This window comes from Hyperolius riggenbachi, chromosome 2 (genome assembly GCF_040937935.1).
Source record: "Hyperolius riggenbachi isolate aHypRig1 chromosome 2, aHypRig1.pri, whole genome shotgun sequence".
NCBI lineage: Eukaryota > Metazoa > Chordata > Amphibia > Anura > Hyperoliidae > Hyperolius > Hyperolius riggenbachi.
Window position 1 is genome coordinate 240,341,440 of NC_090647.1, and position 21,783 is coordinate 240,363,222.

A 21,783-nucleotide genomic window follows, 5' to 3' on the forward strand; every position below is an offset into this window, starting at 1 on the left:
GATGGAGCTGATTGTATAAAGGCGCTCTTTTAGAAGGCACCTAGCACTGCTCCGTTCTGTAACAAACAAACGAGTTTCACTTTTCTGTGGTCATGCAAGTTTGTGAGCGATACGCAAGTGACGCAAATGCTGAGCATGTGGTATAGAGGGACTTAGAAGTAGGGTTCAATGCAAGAAAAGTAAAGTTCCAGCACTCTTGATAAGTGGCAGCAGGAGATGTGGACTGGACCTGAATTCACTGTGTCGATTGTAAGTGTACGTCCTGTAGAAAGGCGTGCAGAGGCTTAAATGGCAGACAGCAAACTTGTAAGGAGGAAAGAGGCAAGGTGAAGCCAGCACTGCGATTCAAAATTTTTAATGGAGTAATGGATTGTAAAAAGCACTTACAGTCAGCATTCGGTCGGATGCAATGCGGATGCGGTGGGCGCACTTAGAAGTAGGGCCTACCCAGAGAGCCTGGTTACAGGAAGACCAAGAGGTCGTGCTCTCTCATCCAGGGATAACCACCAAGAGCAGAGAAGTTGTGTGAGCACGAACATCGAAAAGTGAAACATAAAGGAAAGACACCAGGTACGGTTAGGTTCAGAAGCTGGGATCTGCGGGTCAAGCCTTTTTAGGGGGGATTGTTATAATTTAAGTAGGCCTCAGTTATTTGGACTGAGTTAGTCAAAAAGGCTTGAGGAGCAGGCCTGCCCTTTAAGGGGATTTTCTCTTAGAGAGAAAATCTGCAGTTCTGTCAGCAGAACTAGAACATACCAAGAAGCTGTTCTATGGACAAGGCCACAGGTCTCCCTGACCTGGGCATGTACGCCACTGGAACAGTAAACATCAGCCATATTTACTAAAACACCACATTCCATGTATGTAGGTCACAAGCCTCATTGAATATTAATCGAGTAGGGGTGTATGATGACACCACAAGTGGGTCCACCAATAGTCTGATCTAGGGGGATGGCGAAGATGATGTCATATTTAACTCTTTCCTAGTCAGTATTAAACCGGGAGTGAGCGATGGGAGCTTACTCTGCTTCTGACTTTCCCACTAGATCTAAAGGCTGACTGGAACCTCTATTTTCATTCTATATGTAATCTGATATAATGTATGCTGTACATACTGTAGGTAGTCTAGTGTAACGTAGTTAGGAAGAAGGTACCTGATTGACTTCAGCAGGAAGTCTAATCAAGAAGCTTGTAACGCAACATGGAAATCTGCTTTGCCAGGATGATGAACTATATCTGTATATATATTTTCTGAATAAACTTCGTGAATATTGAAGAAGCCTGAGAAAAGTCTATCTCCTGCTTGCTGTGTGATCGTGTTTGCAACTCTTGAGGAGGAATTTGCTGGTGCCGGAAAAAGGTGAATTAGAACAATTTATAACAACAATTACAGCCAAAATTTTTGCCCCCAGTCATTTCTTTTTTAGCGATATAAAAAGCTTTACATTTGGGAACATGGTACATATACAATATTAGAGAAACCACATACTGGACTAGATAGTGTTGAAAGTAATACATGAATACAAAGTATATACACAATATTCAAACAAATTGCCACCGAGGTAAGGGGATATGGGTGCTTGACCATTGATACAGTTGCAGTCTTCAATCGGCATAACCATAAACTAATATTAACTATGCTCTTTGTGAAAAAATGTTCACTTCATCAGTATAGTTGTTTAGATTGTAAGCTCACATGGGGCATGGTCCTCCATCTATTGATTTTCATTAATTCTGTACTTATTCTGTTAAATGAACATGTCCCTGTATTGCTTATCACACCATGAATAAACTATTGTATATGCCACTTTAGCATTCATGTTTTTGGATGCACTCATTACACCATGTGTGAACAATGTATATATTTATGGTGCTTACTATTTGTATTGTAGCTTGAACAAAACCACAGGAAAGTATGCCACTTCACAAATGAAAAACAACAGTATCTGAAAATAAGGAATATGCACTACTAACCTGACATTGGCACTGGAGGATGCCATACTTGCACTGCATCAAATTTACTTACCTTACAATTCTAGAAATCTTTACCTTGTGCCACTTCCTTTTCCTACACTAAACATCGATACTACTGATTAAGTAAACTTGGTTTATCAAAATGCTTGAGTTGTGTTTGTTTTATGGCAATATGAGTCAAACTAACTAGTTGAAGTGCCCTTGGGGGGTGGGGGGGGGGGCAGGAGCCAGGTAGTCCCCGGTTAACGAACGAGATACGGATTGTAGGTTTGTTCTTAACCTGAATTTGTTCTCAAGTCGGAGCACTGTGCCATCTCTGTCCCCTGTGTCTCCAGTGCCCCCTTCTGTGTCACCTCTGCCCTATGTACCTGCTTATACAACTTTTCTTTTTTCTTTGAATTTTTTTTAAATCAATTTTCTCCAAAACTACAAGTCCAATTTGAAAAAAAATTTTTTTTTACTTGTTCCCATGGAAAAACATAGAATCCATACAGTTCGTATCGGTGGGTAGTTTGTAAGTCGGGGACTACCTGTATAGTATAGTAGGTTTGGCACTTGAATCAGTGATATAGAAAACCAATGCTAATTGCAACCACCTTCTGTACATGTAGAAACCGCCCATACCGTACTCAGGTAGTATAACTCTCTGAGGATAGTTGCTCGCTCTCTTCACCTAAAGGCCCATCCCTCTTGTGAAGGGGAACATAATAGCAGATAGCTGGATGAGAAGTGCCCAAAGTAGTAAAACATTTATGTGACTGACAAATTTAGAAATTTAAGAGGCGTCTAGAGTTCAAATACACCAATTCATTTGCACGAATAAGACAGCATGTTGGATGAATTTTGTATGGACTCCACAGCCCTGGTACCACATTACCCAGTGAAATGAAAGTGGTTTATGACTTTAACCACTTGAAGACCCAGCCTTTACCCCCCCCCCCCCCCCCCCCCTTAAGGACCAGCGCTGTTTTTTATGATCTGTGCTGGGCGGGCTCTGCAGCCCCCAGCACAGATCAGATTGCATGAAGAGCAATCAGATCGCCCCCCTTTTTTCGCCCCTATGGGGATGATGTGCAGGGGGGGTCTGATCACTCCTGCCAGCTGGCATGTTGCGGGGGGGGGCACCTCAAAGCCCCCCTCCGCGGCAAAATTCCCCCCTCCCTCTCCCCCCTGGTGATCGGAGCTGCACAGGACGCTATCCGTCCTGTGCAGCCTGTGACAGGATGTCCTCTGTTACATGGTGGCGATCCCCGGCCGCTGATTGGCCGGGGATCGCTGATCCGCAGCAGCGCCGTTCAATGTAAACAAAAGAGACAAACGTCTCCTGCGTTTACATTTAGTCTGCGAGCCGCGATCAGCAGCTCGCAGGCTATTCACGGAGACCCGCTCCGTGATCTAACAGAAAACGGCCGCTCGCGCGAGCGGCCTTTCCTGATTAATTAGGGAGGCACCTGGCGACGCAGATGTGAGTCGCTGGTCCTCCAGCTACCACTTTGCCGCCGCACGGTATGAGTGTGCGGTCGGCAAGTGGTTAAACACCAAACATCTTGTCCTGCATATATTTTTCCAGTAGCCCTTCAAGATGTCCACAATGTGATGGCATGGTCCCGCCTAAGAACTGGGAATGTCCACCTAAAGCGGAATGAAACCCAGCATTTCTACTTTGCTCTAATAGATTATTTACAGCATATTACAGGTCCTTCTCAAAAAATTAGCATATTGTGATAAAGTTCATTATTTTCTGTAATGTACTGATAAACATTAGACTTTCATATATTTTAGATTCATTACACACAACTGAATGAGTTCAAGCCTTTTATTGTTTTAACCACTTGAGGACCTAGGGCTTTCTACCCCTTAAGGACCGGCCACTTTTTTATTTTTTGTCAAAAGTTAGCGGAAAATGACACTTTGTGAAAAAACACAATTAAAATCTATTTCAGCTAACTTGTGACAAAAAATAAAATCTTCTATGAACTCGCCATACTACTAACGGAATACCTTGGGGTGTCTTCTGTCTAAAATGGGGTCATTTGTGGGGTTCCTATACTGCCCTGGCATTTTAGGGGCCCTAAACCGTGAGGAGTAGTCTTGAAACGAAATTTCTCAAAATGACCTGTGAAATCCTAAAGGTACTCATTGGACTTTGGGCCCTTTAGCGCAGTTAGGGTGCAAAAAAGTGCCACACATGTGGTATCGCCATACTCGGGAGAAGTAGTACAATGTGTTTTGGGGTGTATTTTTACACATACCCATGCTGGGGGGGAGAAATACCTCTGTAAATGGACAATTGTGTGTAAAAAAATCAAAATATTGTCATTTACAGAAGTATTTCTCCCACCCAGCATGGGTATGTGTAAAAATACACCCCAAAACACATTATACTACTTCTCCCGAGTACGGCGATACCACATGTGTGGCACTTTTTTGCACCCTAACTGCACTAAGGGGCCCAAAGTCCAATGAGTACCTTTAGGATTTCACAGGTCATTTTTGTTTCAAGACTACTCCTCACGGTTTAGGGCCCCTAAAATGCCAGGGCAGTATAGGAACCCCACTAATGACCCCATTTTAGAAAGAAGACACCCCAAGGTATTCCGTTAGGAGTATGGTGAGTTCATAGAAGTTTTTATTTTTTTGTCACAAGTTAGCGGAAATTGATTTTAATTGTTTTTTTTCACAAAGTGTCATTTTCCGCTAACTTGTGACAAAAAATAAAATCTTCTATGAACTCACCATACTCCGTACGGAATACCTTTGGGTGTCTTCTTTCTAGAATGGGGTCATTTGTGGGGTTCCTATACTGCCCTGGCATTTTAGGGGCCCTAAACCGTGAGGAGTAGTCTTGAAACCAAATGTCGCAAAATGACCTGCAAAATCCTAAAGGTACTCATTGGACTTTGGGCCCCTTAGCGTACTTAGGGTGTAAAAAAAAGTGCCACACATGTGGTACCGCCGTACTCAGGAGAAGTAGTATAATGCGTTTTGGGGTGTATTTTTACACATACCCATGCTAAGTGGGAGAAATATCTCTGTAAATGACAATTGTTTGATTTTTTTACACACAATTGTCCATTTACATAGAAATTTCTCCCACCCAGCATGGGTATGTGTAAAAATACACCCCAAAACACATTATACTACTTTTCCTGAGTACGGCGGTACCACATGTGTGACACTTTTTTGCAGCCTAGGTGCGCTAAGGGGCCCAACGTCCTATTCACAGGTCATTTTGAGGCATTTGTTTTCTAGACTACTCCTCGCAGTTTAGGGCCCCTAAAATGCAAGGGCAGTATAGGAACCCCACAAGTGACCCCATTTTAGAAAGAAGACACCCCAAGGTATTCCGTTAGGTGTATGGCGAGTTCATAGAAGATTTTATTTTTTGTCACAAGTTAGTGAAAAATGACACTTTGTGAAAAAAAACCAATAAAAATCAATTTCCGCTAACTTTTGACAAAAAATAAAATCTTCTATGAACTCGTCATACACCTAACAGAATACCTTGGGGTGTCTTTTTTTCTAAAATGGGGTCACTTGTGGGGTTCCTATACCGCCCTGGCATTTTACAGGCCCAAAACCGTGAGTAGTCTGGAAACCAAATGTCTCAAAATGACTGTTCAGGGGTATAAGCATCTGCAAATTTTGATGACAGGTGGTCTATGAGGGGGCGAATTTTGTGGAACCGGTCATAAGCAGGGTGGCCTTTTAGATGACAGGTTGTATTGGGCCTGATCTGATGGATAGGAGTGCTAGGGGGGTGACAGGAGGTGATTGATGGGTGTCTCAGGGGGTGGTTAGAGGGGAAAATAGATGCAATCAATGCACTGGGGAGGTGATCGGAAGGGGGTCTGAGGGGGATCTGAGGGTTTGGCCGAGTGATCAGGAGCCCACACGGGGCAAATTGGGGCCTGATCTGATGGGTAGGTGTGCTAGGGGGTGACAGGAGGTGATTGATGGGTGTCTCAAGGTGTGATTAGACGGGGGAATAGATGCAAGCAATGCACTGGCGAGGTGATCAGGGCTGGGGTCTGAGGGCATTCTGAGGGTGTGGGCGGGTGATTGAGTGCCCTAGGGGCAGATAGGGGTCTTATCTGATAGGTAGCAGTGACAGGGGGTGATTGATGGGTAATTAGTGGGTGTTTAGGGTAGAGAACAGATGTAAAAACTGCACTTGGGAGGTGATCGGACGTCGGATCTGCGGGCGATCTATTGGTGTGGGTGGGTGATCAGATTGCCCGCAAGGGGCAGGTTAGGGGCTGATCGATGGGTGGCAGTGACAGCGGGTGATTGATGGGCGGCAGTGACAGGGGGTGATTGATGGGTGGCAGTGACAGGAGGTGATTGATGGGTGATTGATAGGTGATTGACAGGTAATCAGTGGGTTATTACAGGGGAGAACAGATGTAAATATTGCACTGGCGAATTGATAAGGGGGGGGTCTGAGGGCAATCTGAGCGTGTAGGCTGGCGATTGGGTGCCCGCAAGGGGCAGATAAGGGTCTGATCTGATGGGTAACAGTGACAGGTGGTGATAGGGGGTGATTGATGGGTAATTAGTGGGTGTTTAGAGGAGAGAATAGATGGAAACACTGCGCTTGGGTGGTGATCTGATGTCGGATCTGCGGGCGATCTATTGGTGTGGGTGGGTGATCAGTTTGCCCGCAAGGGGCAGGTTAGGGGCTGATTGTTGGGTGGCAGTGACAGGGGGTGATTGATGGGTGATAGGTGATTGGCAGGTGATTGGCAGGTGATCAGTGGGTTATTACAGGGAAGGCCAGATGTAATTAATGCACTGGCGAATTTATAAGGGGGGGGGGGGGTCTGAGGGCAATCTGAGCGTGTGGGCGGGTGATTGGGTGCCCGCAGGCAGATTAGGGTCTGATCTGATAGGTAACAGTGACGGTTGATGATAGGGGGTGATTGATGGGTAATTAGTGGGTGTTTAGAGAAGATAACAGATGTAAACAATACATTTGGGAGGTAATCTGACGGCGGGTTTGCGGGCGATCTAATGGTGTGGGTGGGTGATCAGATTGCCCGCAAGGGGCAGGTTAGGGGCTGATTGTTGGGTGGCAGTGACAGGGGGTGATTGATGGGTGATAGGTGATTGGCAGGTGATTGACAGGTGATCAGTGGGTTATTACAGGGAAGGCCAGATGTAATTAATGCACTGGCGAATTTATAAGGGGGGGGGGGTCTGAGGGCAATCTGAGCGTGTGGGCGGGTGATTGGGTGCCCGCAGGCAGATTAGGGTCTGATCTGATAGGTAACAGTGACGGTTGATGATAGGGGGTGATTGATGGGTAATTAGTGGGTGTTTAGAGAAGATAACAGATGTAAACAATACATTTGGGAGGTAATCTGACGGCGGGTTTGCGGGCGATCTAATGGTGTGGGTGGGTGATCAGATTGCCCGCAAGGGGCAGGTTAGGGGCTGATTGATGGGTGGCAGTGACAGGGGGTGACAGGGGGTGATTGATGGGTGATAGGTGATTGGCAGGTGATTGACAGGTGATCAGTGGGTTATTACAGGGAAGAACAGATGTAATTAATGCACTGGTGAATTGATAAGGGGGGGTCAGAGGGCAATCTGAGCGTGTGGGCGGGTGATTGGGTGCCCGCAAGGGGCAGATTAGGGTCTGATCTGATAGGTAAAAGTGACAGGTGGTGATAGGGGGTGATTGATGGGTAATTAGTGGGTGTTTAGAGGAGAGAATAGATGTAAACAATGGATTTGGGAGGTGATCTGATGTCGGATCTGCGGGCGATCTATTGGTGTGGGGGGGTGATCAGATTGCCCGCAAGGGGCAGGTTAGGGGCTGATTGATGGGTGGCAGTGACAGGGGGTGATTGACGGGTGATTGACAGGTGATGGACAGGTGATTGACAGGTGATCAGGGGGGATAGATGCATACAGTACATGGGAGGGGGGGGGTCTGGGGGGGGGGGGGTCTGGGGAGAATCTGAGGGGTGGGGGGGTGATCAGGAGGGAGCGGGGGGCAGGGGGGGGATAAAAAAAAAATAGCGTTGACAGATAGTGACAGGGAGTGATTGATGGGTGATTAGGGGGGTGATTGGGTGCAAACAGGGGTCTGGGGGGTGGGCAGGGGAGGGGTCTGATGGGTGCTGTGGGCGATCTGGGGCAGAGGGGGGGGGGAAAAATCAGTGTGCTTGGTGCAGACTAGGGTGGCTGCAGCCTGCCCTGGTGGTCCCTCGGACATTGGGACCACCAGGGCAGGAGGCAGCCTGTATAATACACTTTGTAAACATTACAAAGTGTATTATACACTTTGTATGCGGCGATCGTCGGGTTAACATCCCGCCGGCGCTTCCCGTATGGCCGGCGGGATGTTGCGGCGGGTGAGCGGCGCCAGGCGGAGGATCACGTCACGGATGACGCGATCGCTCCACCCATGCCCATACAAGGACCGCCGCCAATTGTCAATACGGCGGTCCTTGCGGCGTCCACTTCCCGGCCGCCAATTGTATATACGGCGGTCGGGAAGTGGTTAATATTGATGATTTTGGCATACTGCTCAGGTGTTATGGAGGCCCAGGATGCTTCGATAGCGGCCTTAAGCTCATCCAGAGTGTTGGGTCTTGCGTCTCAACTTTCTCTTCACAATATCCCACAGATTCTCTATGGGGTTCAGGCCAGGAGAGTTGGCAGGCCAATTGAGCACAGTAATACCATGCTCAGTAAACCATTTACCAGTCAGTGGTTTTGGCACTGTGAGCAAGTGCCAGGTTGTGCTGAAAAATGAAATCTTCATCTCCATAAAGCTTTTCAGCAGATGGAAACATGAAGTGCTCCAAAATCTCCTGATAGCTAGCTGCATTGACCTGCCCTTGATAAAACACAGTGGACCAACACCAGCAGCTGACATGGCACCCAGACCATCACTGACTGTGGGTACTTGACACTGTACTTTTGGCATTTCCCTCTCCCCAGTCTTCCTCCAGACTCTGGCACCTTGATTTCAGTGATTGCACCTTGACATGCAAAAGTTGCTTTCATCCGAAAAAAGTACTTTGGACCACTGAGCAACAGTCCAGTGCTGCTTCTCTGTGGCCCAGGTCAGGCGCTTCTGCCGCTGTTTCTTGTTCAAAAGTGGCTTGACCTGGGGAATGCGGCACCTGTAGCCCATTTCCTGCACACGCCTGTACACGGTGGCTCTGGATGTTTCTACTCCAGACTCAGTCCACTGCTTCCGCAGGTCCCCCAAGGTCTGGAATCGGTCCTTCTCCACAATCTTCCTCAGGGTCCGGTCACCTCTTCTCATTGTGCAGCGTTTTCTGCCACACTTTTCCTTCCCACAGACTTCCCACTGAGGTGCCTTGATACAGCACTCTGGAAACAGCCTATTCGTTCAGAAATTTCTTTTTGTGTCTTACCCTCTTGCTTCAGGATGTCAATGATGGCCTTCTGCACAGCAGTCAGGTCGGCAGTCTTACCCATGATTGCGGTTTTGAGTAATGAACCAGGCTGGGAGTTTTTAAAAGCCTCAGGAATCTTCTGCAGGTGTTCAGAGTTAATAAGTTGATTCAGATGATTAGGTTAATAGCTCGTTTAGAGAACCTTTTCATGATATGCTAATTTTTTGAGATAGGAATTTTGGGTTTTCATGAGCTGTATGCCAAAATTATCAATATTAAAACAATAAAAGGCTTGAACTACTTCAGTTGTGTGTAATAAATCTAAAATATATGAAAGTCTAATGTTTATCAGTACATTACAGAAAATAATGAACTTTATCACAATACACTATTTTTTTGAGAAGGACCTGTATATACAGGATCTTCTCAAAAAATTAGCATATTGTGATAAAGTTCATTATTTTCTGTAATGTACTGATAAACAGACTTTCATATATTTTAGATTCAACTACTACAGTTGCGTGTAATGAATCTAAAATATATAAAAGTCTAATGTTTATCAGTACATTACAGAAAATAATGAACTTTATCACAATATGCTAATTTTTTGAGAAGATCCTGTACAACCAGCATCTTTATTTATTTTTTACTAGAACTGCATTCAAAGAGTTAACACAGGCTTTAGAAGCTTCCCTGCCAGCAGAGCTGGCCGCTTCCGAACTTTACATAATGTTATCTTGTGTTTAATTGTATCAAGTGAGTAATGTAAACAAAGCCTTCGGCGGCTTACCCCGTGTCCAGCACGGGGTTACCGCTAAGGAGGTTAAGGACCAGCGCTGTTTTAGCTGATCTGTGCTGGGTGGACTCTGCAGCCCCCAGCACAGATCAGCGTGCAGGCAGAGCGATCAGATCGCCCCCCTTTTTTCCCCACTAGGGGGATGATGTGCTGGGGGGGTCTGATCGCTCCTGCCTGCCGGTGTTGCGGGGGGGGGGGGGGGCACCTCAAAGCCCCCCTCCGTGGCGAAATCCCCCCCCCTCCCTCTCCTACCTGGCCCCCCTGGTGTTCCGGGCTGCACAGGACGCTATCCGTCCTGTGCAGCCAGTGACAGGACGTCCCCTGTCACATGGCGGCGATCCCCGGCCGCTGATTGGCCGGGGATCGCCGATCTGCCTTACGGCGCTGCTGCGCAGCAGCGCCGTACAATGTAAACAAAGCGGATTATTTCCGCTTGTGTTAACATTTAGCCTGCGAGCCGCCATCGGCGGCCCGCAGGCTATTCACGGAGCCCCCCGCCGTGAATTGACAGGAAGCAGCCGCTCGCACGAGCGGCTGCTTCCTGATTAATCAGCCTGCAGCTGGCGATGCAATACTGCGTCGCTGGTCCTGCAGCTGCCACTTTGCCGACGTGCGGTATGAGTGCGCGGTCGGCAAGTGGTTAAACACTAGATTTAAAGCAAACCTGAACTGAAAATTAAGTCAAAACACACACACACACACATCATACTTAACTCCCATGTAGTCTGCTCATCAATCTCTTTCTCCTTTCCCACGTCCTGTTTGCCCACTGTGATCAATGGAACTCTCCGTCCTCCATATTGAAATTGGCCATTATCCCATAATAGCTTCCTGGTCAGCACACTGTAAACTAATAACGCCCACTTGAGCCATATGGAAACATGAACATTACCTTGCACATCAGTTGTCATTTCAGCTATAACTGATAAATTTCAGTTCTGACAAAATTTTGTGAGTCATGTTGGCACTTGCCGTCAGGGAACTGGTATTGTTTAAAAGGTACATTTTTAAACAATACCTTTGCAAGTCAGTCCAACTGATGCATTTGGCTGTAGTAGTGTCTGAATCACACACCAGGCTTGGGCAGCATACAGTATATTTCCCAGGGTCGTCTCCAGGACAGCAACCCAGATGAGAGATGATTCCCTCCACACACTGCTGGACAGGGAAAGGTTAAAAGACAGCCATAGTGGAGCATATATAAGGCCCCTGAACTCACCAGACCTGTTTGTTTCCTGTCCACGGACAGAGAAGGTGATGTGGCGCTCGTGCGGCCGATGCCAGATGGCAGGGTCCAGGTCTGGTCCTCTCCCCTTGTGTGCGGCTGGCCAGAGGGGATCAGTGCGGGAGAAGGGCTGCCAAAGTTACTGAGGGGAATTGCTTTTACCGTTTTTTGAGAGTGCGCACACGCACAGGGGGCGGCGTGTTGCAGATTGGTCCTTCCCGGTCAGGTGACTGGGGAGTGACGTCACTTCCCCTCTTCAGCGCTGGCCGGATCTGGAGTCGGCATTCAGCGTGGCTGTTGGATTAAGGTAACCCTTTTAGCGCTGGAAGCTTGTGTCAGCGCTATTAGGGAATGAGTAAGGGAACCTTTTTTTCTGGTAAATGCGCCCGGGGAGAGTTATTTCGGGACACATATTGGCTATTTAGGTCTCCCTGTCCTATCTATCATCGGGCATCATGGATGCGACAGAGACAGTGCAGGAGACTGTGGCGGCAGCATCAGTGGTATGTTCTTTTGGAGACCCACAAGCATCTTTTTTCTTTAAGCTGTTTATATTATCAGTAGCTTATGGGGGGGGTGTTTGTTTTGTTTTTTTCAGCCTAAAGTGGACAAAGCTGGGAAAGGGAAAGATTCCAAGAAAAGTACCCAAGGGACTTCTCATCCCTCTGGTTCTACTTCTAGTTCTTCTGCTCCTCGTTCTTCTAGTTCTGCAGCTGCTGGGGAACAAAAAGTTGATTAAAAAAATGTGCTTTCTGTGCTGTCTAGATATCGGCTAATGCTGCTAAGCTGATCTGTCAGGATTGTCTCCAGCACATGGTCAAAATGGAATCTCCTGTGAGGTTAAAGGGGAACTTCAGCCTAAACAAACATACTGTCATTAAGTTACATTAGTTATGTTAATTAACCACTTGCCGACCAGTGGATTTTACACTGATCGGTGCTGCGTGGGCTCTACAGCCCGCAGCACCGATCAGGAGTCCAGCAGGGCGATCAGACTACCCCCCTTTTTTCCCCACTAGGGGGATGTCCTGCTGGGGGGGTCTGATCGCCGCCGGCCATCTGCGTTTTGCGGGGGGGGGGCTTCTCAAAGCCCCCCTCCGCAGCCATTTCCGCCCTCACGCTCCTTGCCTCCCTCCCTCCCTTTCTCCGTAATGCGCAGGACGGAGTTCCGTCCTGCGCATTGAAGGATAGGCTTCAGCCTATCAAATGCCGGTGATCCCCGGCCAATCAGAGGCCGGGGATCGCCGATCTGCCTTACGGCGCTGCTGCGCAGCAGCGCCGTATGATGTAAACAGCGGGGATTTCTTCCCCGCCTGTTTACATTTTGCCGGAGAGCTGCGATCGGCGGCTCTCCGGCTGTTCACGGAGACACCCTCCGTGAACTGACATGGAAAGTTTCCATGGTAACCCGCAGACGACCAGTTTACGCCAATCGGCGTTAGCTGGTCGTCAAGAGGTTAAAATAGATAGGTAATATAATCTCTTACCCACCCGGTTTTAAAAGAACAGGCAAATGTTTGTGATTCATGGGGGCTGCCATCTTTGGCATGGGGGCTGCCATCTTTTTGGTTGAAAGGAGGTGACAGGGAGCATGAGACACAGTTCCAACTGTCCTGTGCCCTGATAACCCCTCCCAGCTGCACACACTAGGCTTCAAATGTCAAATTCAAAATGTAAAAAAAAAAATGTGCACCAAAACAGCAGAACGAGAACAACATCATCAGAAATCCCATCATGCTTTGCACAGCATCAGGGGGAAAATGCCCAGGCAGTTTTCTTCTGTGCAGCTAAAAATTAGACTTGTATAAGAGAAAAAGTTCTGATGCTGTGAAACTGTTAAAGTAACACCAAGCCTTTTCAGTGCTGCTGAGTCGATTTTTAGTCTGGAGGTTCACTTTAAGGATTTGGTAGGATGGATGAAGTCTGAGATATCTTCCACCTTTCAAGCCTTTAAAGATTCATCTGCTGTGGCTTCTTCCTCTATGGCTTTACCTGTATCAGGCAGTTCCCCTACAAGGCTAGCCCTACCTTCCCCAGGGGGATCAATAGCTACTAACATGGCTGAGGGGCTGTTATCCCAGGTTTCCAAAAGGAGACTGGGTGGGATGATTCTGATGAACGTTCAGAGGTTGAAATTTCTTCTCAAGGAAATGTCAGGATCAGAAGAAGCCACGGAACATCCTACAGGGGGCATAAAATCCCATAGATTTGCTTTTTTAATGGATCATATGGAGGATCTTTTAAGAGCTATGTATGCAACCATGGAGAGCAAGGAGGAGGAAAGAGATCTTTCTGCCTTAGATAAAATGTATCAAAGTTTAGCTAATAAGCATATGAATGTTATCCCTGTGTATAGTACTCTTAAAGACATAATTAGTAAAGAATGGGAGTGTCCAGAAAAGATGGGTCTTTTGGCCTAGAGCCCTGGATAAAGGTTTTCCTTACAAGCCAGAGGATCAAAAGAACTGGGGTCCTGTACCAAAGTTGGATCCCTCCTTGTCTAAATTGTCTAGGAAAAATGCTCTGCAATTTGAGGACTTTGGAGTTCTAAGAGATCCATTTGACAAGAAAGATAATCTCCTCAGACGTACCTGGGAAGCAGCTACCTTGCTGTTCAAACCTACGATTGCTGCTACTGCCTTTTCCAGAGCCCTTAAAGTATGGCTTTGACAATTGGAGATGCATATTGCTGGGAGTACCTCAAGAGAAGTTATTCTAAAATATTTCCCAATATTTTTGATGGCATTAACTACTTGTGTGATGCAGCAGATGAATCAGTTAGACTTGTGGCCAGAACCTCTGCACTTGCTAATTCAGCTAGAAGGGATATTTGGGTCAGAACCTGGAAAGGGGATGTTTCCTCTAGGGTAAAATTATGTGGTGTCCCTTGTGAGGGTCCTTTGCCATTTGGTTCTAAATTAAAAGACATCAATACAATAAAAAATAGGCCAGTTGCTCATAGGTTTTGTGAAAAAGTAGAAAAATTGGCTTTAATGAAAACGTTGTGCCATACACAGACCAAACCAATAAAAACAATTAAAATAGCCGTATTGGAACTTTAACCACACTCACACTGTCCATACATGCCACCCCATTCATATCTCCCTACTGGTACCGGTACCAATTGTACTGTGGTCTTCAGAGAGGGGGAGAGAGGGTATTATGCTACATATGGGCAGTATGGTCAGCGTTATCCCATGTGGTCTGCCGCTTGCGTGTGGAGTGTAAGTCTGGAGCGATCTCACCACTTCTGCTGTCACCAGATTGGCCGGATTGAGTGGCCCACTCCTCCCACGTTTGCAGTTTGGTCTTCGGTCGCGACCCTTTCTTGTCGTCAAGCCGTGTCCCCAGCTCAACCCGCCCTGCCGGTATGCATAGGCGGGGAGCTTCTGGTAATCCTGCTGTACGTGCGGTGACAGACTCCCCAGTGCCACACTGTTTAGCTGCAGTCACACACGGAGTTCCGGCTACGGGACTTGAACCCGCCCACCTACGCGTTGCACCCGCCCACTTGCGAGCTTCGTCAGGATGTGCGCCGGTTATGATTGGCCGGGCTGCGCTTTTATTACAGACGCACCTTAAGGGCAGCGAGGCACTTCCGCCTTCTTACTTCCGCCCATAGTAAGCGTCACCATGGCTCCCATCACTATCACGCACCAGCAGAGGTATCGTCTATAGGAAGCTATAGCGTATTGTTATGCATCTATATCCGCATATAATTTTAACTACAGGCACATTGCGCAGGTACTTTTTTAACAGGGAGCGTTCCATCTCATGTTCCAAGCAATTGTTATATAGAGTAGTCACTGCTCTTAAAGATATATACCATCCCTTTACTGTGCTTATATATATAAAAATATTATTCTTCCAGTTTCCACGTGTATGGAGGATTCAAGGAATTCCAATTATTATTAGTTATTGCCACCAACTCTCCCCCATCTCCCTGATCATTTTTCTCTCATTACAGATTTTACATTATGTAAGGAATGGAGCATAATTCAGTTCCATATTCATCCCTTCAGGGCTCATAGAGCCTAGTAGATAGATCCATCGACTTTCTTGCTGCATTAGCGTCTTTAGTCGATCTCCCCCTCTCCTATTTGCCTGGATGTGACTTATGCCCATCACTTTTAAGCCATCAGCATCTCCATTGTGTTCCAGGCAGAAGTGCTCCGCCACTGAACTTTTATACTGTCCATTCTCCTGCAGTCCACTTTTTATATTGGATACATGTTCCATTATACGTGTTTTAAGTTTTCTTGTTGTCATTCCCACATATATTTTATGGCATGGACATTCTAAACGATATATGACCCACTCAGTATCACAGTTTATGAAACTTTTTATTGTCCAATATTTCCTTCCCTGAGCATCAGTAAATGTTTTGGAGGGCATCACTCTATCACAACAAACACACTTACCACATTTAACCACTTCACCACTGAGGGGTTTTACCCCCTGAGCACCAGAGCAATTTTCACCTTTCAGCGCTCCTTCCATTCATTCGTCTATAACTTTATCATTACTTATCACAATGAAATGAACTATATTTTGTTTTTTCCGCCACCAATTAGGCTTTCTTTAAGTGGGACATTATGCCAAAAATGATTTTATTCTAAATGTGTTTTAATGGGAAAATAGGAAAAATGTGGGAAAAAATTAATTATTTTTCAGTTTTCGCCCATTATAGTTTTTAAATAATGCATGCTACTGTAATTAAAACCCATGAAATTTATTTGCCCTTTTGTCCCGGTTATAAAACCATTTAAATTATGTCCCTATCACAATGTTTGGTGCCAATATTTTATTTGGAAATAAAGGTGCATTTTTTTCAGTTTTGCGTCCATCCCGAATTACAAGCCCATAGTTTATAAAGTAACAGTGTTGTACCCTCCTGACATAAATATTTAAAAAGTTCAATCCCTAAGGTAACTATTTATGTATTTTTTTAAATTGAAAATGTTTTAATTTTTTTTTCATTACAAAAAAAAAAAAAAAATGGGGAGTGTGGGAGGTAATGAGTTAATTTTTTGTGTATAACTAATTCATTTGTGTTTGAAAAATGTTTAGGACGTAGTTTTACTATTTGGCCACAAGATGGCAACAGTAACTTTTTGTCTAATGCGACCTCCAAGCGTCCTTCCGGACGCTTGGAGGAAGTATAAGGAGGCTGGACACGTGAGTTTTTTTTCACAATGATCGCGCTGCCCATCGGAGAGCAGCGGATCATTGCGGGGCTTAGATCAACGAACGGGAATGGATTTTCCCGTTCATTGATCTCCGGGCGGCGGCGTGTTTACTAGCGGTGGGCGGCGTGTTTACGAGCGGGAGCGCGGACAGCGTCGGGAACGCGGAAAGTACGGATTTCTCCGTCCCTGGGGGTTAAAGGATGGAAAAAGGGATGGAGAAATTCGTATGGGCGGGGGTAGAGTGGTTAAACATTCCCACGGTCCTACTTTTTCCCAACCAAGTTGTTTTTTCCATGGGGATGTATTGTGAGTGGACCAATGCATCTCTTAAATTTGGGGCTCTTTTGGCAACTAACAAGGGACGATTCCCCACTATTTTATTGAGGATGGGGTCATTTTCTAGGATTGGCCAGTGTCTGGCGAGTATCTCACGGATCTTTCCCCAATTGGAATTATAAGGTGTAATGAAACGAGGAGAAACCTCCTCTTTTCTTAACCCTTTTGGATGTTTCCCGGCTTTTTCCAACAAATCCCTCCTCGGGCGCTCCTTGGCTCTCTCAAGGCTGGCACACAGTGCTCCATGTTGATACCCCCTCTCACGAAAACGATCGTATAATTCAAGTGATGCACGCGCAAAATCAGTCCCTGCTGAGCAGTTTCTGCGTAATCGCAGAAACTGACTGTACGGTATCCCCGTTTTGAGATGCTGTGAGTGATGGCTGGTGGCGTGGAGAAAGACACCTAAATTAAAAGACACCTTGGAGAGGTCTGCAGATTTTAAGAAAAATTTCCTGGAAAAAAAACCTGGTATTTAAATTTAGACGGTCCTTTCGTTTGAGAGGCTTCGAGTTCAATTTCAGTTTCCAGTCAGGTAAAAGGCAGTGGAAATCCCAAAGGGAGCAGAAGGGAAAGCCTTCCTTTCTCTCCAATTTCTCCAACCAACCTAAAACAATGACGCCAGGATTACGTTGGGAGGAAGACTGGCTCATTTTTTCAAAAACTGGCAGACTCTTTTTCAAAACAAATGGCTGTTAACAATAGTCCAGGATAGTTACAGGTTAGAATTCACACAAAATCCCCCAATAAGATACCTTGTGACTCCTTCAGTGTCACCAGTAATGTCCTCTGCCTTGGACAACGCAATAGCAGATCTATTTGCAAAACAAATAATAAGGAAAATGCCGATATGCCAGGAAAGAAGAGGGTTCTATTCCCCAGTCTTTCTAGTTCAGAAACGACAAGGAAATTTCAGACTCCTTCTCAACCTAGAGAGTTTCAACAAATCAATCAAATACCGCAAATTCAAGATGGACAATATTCGTTCTGTACCGAGTCTCCTTCCGGAAGGATCCTTCATGGCCTCACTGGATCTTCAGGACGCATACCTCCACCTGCCGATACACCCAGATTCACAGGCGTTTCTGAGGTTTGCAGTCCATCAGTCAGGGGAGGTAAGACATTATCAGTTTACGGCATTACCCTTTGGCTTATCATCTGCTTCTTCACTTTTTACTAAGACTATGTCAGAAGTAATAGCTTATTTGAGACTGTCTGATATCCAGATTATTGCTTACCTGGACGATCTTTTTTTCTGGGGTAGTTCTCCTATGATTGTATCTTCCATGATTCAGGCCTCGGTGTTCTGGAATCTCTTGGTTGGATCATTAACTGGAAGAAGTCTTCCCTAATTCCATCTCAATCAATGATTTTTGGGGTGTTTCAGTTAAATACTGTTGATCAAAAGGTTTATCTCCCATTAAGGAAACAGGAATTGCTACTAACAAATGTGCTTTCCTTCCAGGGAGCTTCTTCCATCTCTATAAGGGGAGTTATGTCCTTACTCGGTCTTATGATATCCTCCTTCCCGGCTGTCCAGTGGAGCCAACTGCATTCACGACATCTCCAGCACTGGATTTTACAGGTTTGGAACAAAAAACTTTTGACTCTAGACAAAAAGATTTTGATCCCTTATTATGTGAAGACTTCTGTTCTATGGTGGACAGAGCAACAGCATCTTCTGGAAGGCAGTTTTGGACCTTTCCAACACAGAGGGTCATTACAACAGACGCCAGCATGTGGGGTTGGGGGGCCCACATGGACGACCTCCCGGTACAGGGCTCCTGGAGCAGAGTAATGGGGAAGAAACACTCCAATCTCAGAGAGTTAAGAGGCAGTAAGAAGAGCTCTATTACATTTCCAGTCACAGATTGGTAGTAAGATCAGACAACAATACTGTGGTAGCTCACTTGAATCATCAAGGGGGGACAAGGAGCAGGTCTTTCTCCATGCAGGCAGAGAAGATTCTTCTGTGGGCCGAAAGGAATCTGGGGTCATTGAGGGCAGTTCAGTTCTGAAAGGAACGTTAAATTACTTGGCGTACTCTCAGCAGGTCACAGTTGAGTCAAGACGAATGGTCCCTGAATTAGGAGATTTTTCAGGAGTTAGTTTGCAGATGGGGACAACCAACAATAGACTTATTTGCGAGCAAGTAAAACAGAAAATGTCAGATGTTTTGCTCCCTATGTCCTCTAGAGAAACCTTGGGCAGTGGATGCTTTTTCTCTGAAATGGGATTATTCTCTTCTGTAGGAGTTTCCTCCCTTCAGTCTCATTTCCAGGACACTCAAAGATTCAGCAGGACAAAGCGGTGGCGATTATGGTGGTTCCTTTCTGTCCAAAGAGACCGTGGTTCTCTCTTCTAAGGAAGCTTGCTGCAGCAGAACCGTCCCGCTAGGATCTGTTGACACAAGGTCCGGTGGTTCATAAACAGGTAAAGATGCTACAACTATCTGCATGGAAACTGAATGGGAACTCCTAAGAAGTAAGGACTTCTCTAATGACTTGTCCAACACTCTCCTTCAGAGGAGAAAACTAGTCACCAGGAAGATAAATGCTAAAGTCTGGAAAGTTTATTGTTTCTAGGTGGATTAGACAATGTATTTCTATGTCATATCAGATCAAGGGTCAGCAGGTTCAGAGTATGGTCAAAGCCCACGCTATCTGATCTGTTTCCACCACTTGGGCAGAAAAAGCAGGGGTGTCTATAGACCAAATTTGTAGGGCTGCTACTTGGTCAAACAAAAGTACTTTTATTAAACATTACAAATTAGACGTGTCTGCAAGTTCGGATTTGTCATCTGGTAAAAAGGTTCTACATGCTGTTGTCCCACCCTGATGCTGTTAATCTCTGTAGCTCATCTGGGTTGCTGTCCAGGAGACGACCAGGTAGCATTTCAACAGTGCCCTTTGCCTTGAATTTGTGAAAGATGCTTCCTATGGTGTCTCTTGGTATGTTTGACATCTTTGCAATCTTCTTATAGACATTGCCCTTCCTGTGAAGAGAAATCACCTCTTCTCTTGTCTTCCTGGATCATTCTCTTGACTTCACCATGTTTGTAAACACACCAGTAAATGTCTATCAGTCATTTTAAATCTGCCCAATTGGTGCTTTTTATGCTTGATTGCTGCTCGTTAACATCCACAGGTGTTTTCAATACCTGATAGAAAACACTTGAATGAACCTCTGTTCTTAAGAGTGGTAGTCTTTAAGGGGTTGAATATTTGTGTCAACAAAGAAATCAAACAAAAAAACATGTAATACTGTATTACAAAAACAATGTGTCATTTTAGTTGCATTTGGTTCTTTAAAAAGTCCTTGTAAGATTTCATTCTGAACACAATTGCAAATGTACACTAAAGTCCCTAAAACCCTTTACAGCATTGGGGGTTGAATACTTTTGAACACAACTGTAGTAGGATCCACTTACAAAAGACCAGGAGAAGGCTTTGGGCTCAGGGTACATTCACACTACTTGCGTTGCATTGTGCTGTACTGCTGCATGTACAAGCACTACTCCTACAACTGTATGGGCATGTTCACATCACTGCACTGTAACAGGCCAAGCTATCCTATTTTGGACAATCTGCAGAGTGTGCTTTGCATTATACTAGTGTTGTAACATGGGCTACCCATAGGTCACGTAGTGTTATTGGCACATTCCCATCAAACAAACTTAAGCTGAAGTTCCTGAGAGTTTGTATACAGGATCAGGACAAACTCAATTTAAATTCCATGCTTTTCCATTCAGGATCACCTCCACTCCCAGAATATTTTCAAAAGTTACAAGAGAACTGATAGCACACATATGTTTGAAAGGAATTGCAATAGTGCCATGCCTGCACAGCCTGTTGATAACTGCACAAATTCAGATACTGCTAGAATCTCATAGCAAGATACAGTAGTTCTAAACAAACTGAAAAGGCAGGATGGATAGCAAATATGGAGAAAGTTTAGACAAACTTCCTTTCAGAGGACACGTTTCAGCAAATATGGAATGCTGTAAATTTCTTCCTAAAGATCAACTCAACTACCATCTAACGTGTAATGAGGTTACTAGGCCTATTAACAGCATCAGCGCCAGCAATCCAGTGGGCAGTGAAGAATTTAAGGCATCTTCAGATCTAGCTTCTTCAAAATTAGAAAAATGTTCTAGGCAAATTCAACAATACTCCATTAGTACCAGTAAGAGACTCTACTGTGTTGGTTGGTGGAGAAACTTGGAGGGAAGGTTATGGAAATTACCAATCGCTCAAACTGTCACTTCTCCATACAGATGCAAAAACCGTTTCTCTGAGAAGTAAAAAGCTTGAAGGAGGCGCTGGTTAAACAATTGTATATTGTTCAGTCACCACATCCAAGTACATTCCAACAACATGACAGTGGTGGAACACAAATATTAGACTAAGGAGTCTGAGCCATTTTGGGTACCCGGAGTCTGAGCCATTTTGGGTACCTGGAGGCGGAGGTTTCATAAACTGAGGAGTCTAAGTTGGAGTCGGAAGATTTTTGTACCGACTCCACAGCCCTGCAGAAAAGTTGTTCAGTCTTGCCATGGAGATTTTGGAAATAGCAGAAACTTTCCTTCTAGCCCGATCTGGAATTCATCTTAAAAGGTCCCTGAATATGCCTTCCCTCCAATACTGTTAATCCCACTAATGCTACAAGAACTAAGGGACACAGATATGACTGATATTAATAGCTCTAGACAGGCCGGCATAGCTTTGTTTCCCCTTCTGCTCTCAATGTTGATAGAGAAGCCATGGATGCTTCCAGTATTGATCATGTTAGCCCAGACAGAAACAAACAAAAGAACATCCCATATTTAAATGTAGAGGTCTAGCTTACTATCTTAGCACATGAAAAGTTACAATATTGATCTTT

General features: G+C 45.4%; 1 protein-coding gene across 10 annotated transcripts in view; it reads left to right on the forward strand.

Moving 5' to 3' along the window:
* OFD1 (OFD1 centriole and centriolar satellite protein) overlaps positions 1-21,783 on the forward strand; it is a 225,715-nt gene that overhangs the window by 127,895 nt on the left and 76,037 nt on the right. For 5 of the 10 annotated variants that reach the window (XM_068268379.1, XM_068268377.1, XM_068268380.1 and 2 more), the window contains one exon: positions 1,893-2,117. The exons of the other annotated variants lie outside the window; for them this stretch is intronic. Coding sequence is in view for 1 of the 5 variants with exons in the window: in XM_068268380.1 (XP_068124481.1) it covers positions 1,893-1,950 (58 nt within the window). In the remaining 4 variants the exon portion in view is untranslated. Of the gene's footprint in view, positions 1-1,892; positions 2,118-21,783 lie in introns of those variants that run through there. 10 annotated transcript variants of the gene reach the window in all.